At 45.2% G+C, this 1,254-nt stretch overlaps 1 protein-coding gene across 1 annotated transcript; it reads right to left on the reverse strand.

Moving 5' to 3' along the window:
* Window positions 1-66: 66 nt before the first annotated feature.
* Window positions 67-1,036, reverse strand: Tsp_14664 (conserved hypothetical protein). Its single transcript, XM_003370806.1, has 3 exons — window positions 761-1,036; window positions 583-669; window positions 67-228 (listed from the first exon to the last, which is right to left on the reverse strand). Exons 1-3 carry the CDS (start codon window positions 1,034-1,036, stop codon window positions 67-69), a joined length of 525 nt encoding a protein of 174 aa, XP_003370854.1.
* Window positions 1,037-1,254: the final 218 nt, after the last annotated feature.

Consider the following 1,254-nt stretch of genomic DNA (forward strand, 5'->3'; position numbering starts at 1 on the left):
ACAATAATGGGGGTGATGGTAGTTGGTGAGGGGTGAGGGGGGGTGAGGTCTTGTGTTCCTTGGTAATCACGGACATCGCCCCTCGTGAATCTGCTTTGGATGCTTATACTCGTCCAAAGAGAGCTTCCTTTTCGGTAAAGCAGCAGCGTTGGCGTGAAATTCGCTTCTGGAATACCCACTGTTACCAATCTGATTCAACGTTTCAATATTAATCATCTTTTGACGTGCCTATAAAATGTATTCGATGGACTAAAATAATCAGAAATATTATTATAAAAGTGCAAACTCAAAATACCTCTTCTGTCGTTTTACTACTATTAAGCGCTGCTGCTGCTGCTGTTAACAGCAAACTTTTATCCCACGGAAATCGTTGTTGAACAATACTTAATTTACTGTCATTATTATTATTATTATTATCATTTGTACATTGTTCACGATGAATTTGCAAGTCGGTCTTTTGCTGGAAAACGTGCTGAAAGAAAAAATGGATAAAAATTTTTGCCCTCTTCTCACTACTATTACTACTATTACACCACGCCATTCTATTCTGTATGCAACGCAAAACAAAAAATATACCCTCACCTTGTCGTTGTTCATATTCGACATCAGATCAGCTTGCTGTTCGACAACTTTTTCAATCAATTCACCAACACTATCTTTCGCGTGTTCCTGAAAAATTGATGGGCACAAATGAAGCAACAGCCGGAGGGGTGGGGTGAGGAAAAAACAAAACCAAAAAAAAAAAATTTTTTTAACTCACCGAGTTTGGCTGGTGGAGATTGTCCAAAATGTTCACCACTTTCGTCGACTCGCCCAAGTCGCCGCCGTCAAATGCGGAATCTGCACCACGGTCGTCGTCCGGCTTTGCAGCTTCCACTTGTTTTGTTCGATTCAACAACGCCACGTCACCCAAGCTTCGACGACGCGGTTGCTTTTTCTCCGGTCGACGGTCGGCCGCTTGCTGAGAACCACGTTTCCGTTGCAACTTCTTCTCCTGCTCTTCCATCCAGTGGATGTACTTCATTATCGACTGCATTTTCCTCTCTTCCCGGGTCGACGTTTTCGTCCTCTCGTTCGGCAAAGTCCAGTCGACCCCGCCGGCACCAGACTCGCCGCTAGTCTCCTCGATCTGCCTGGAATACCAGTAGTCTTTGCGGAGACGTGCCAGCTCGATGCTACCTCGTTTCGCCTTCGACTCATTTCTCTGCTTTTGTCGACCCTGCTGCTGCTGGTTCGGCTCGTCGAATGCTGCTG

Source organism: Trichinella spiralis (genome assembly GCF_000181795.1).
Source record: "Trichinella spiralis strain ISS 195 chromosome Unknown Scfld496, whole genome shotgun sequence".
In the NCBI taxonomy this organism is placed as follows: Eukaryota; Metazoa; Nematoda; class Enoplea; order Trichinellida; family Trichinellidae; genus Trichinella; species Trichinella spiralis.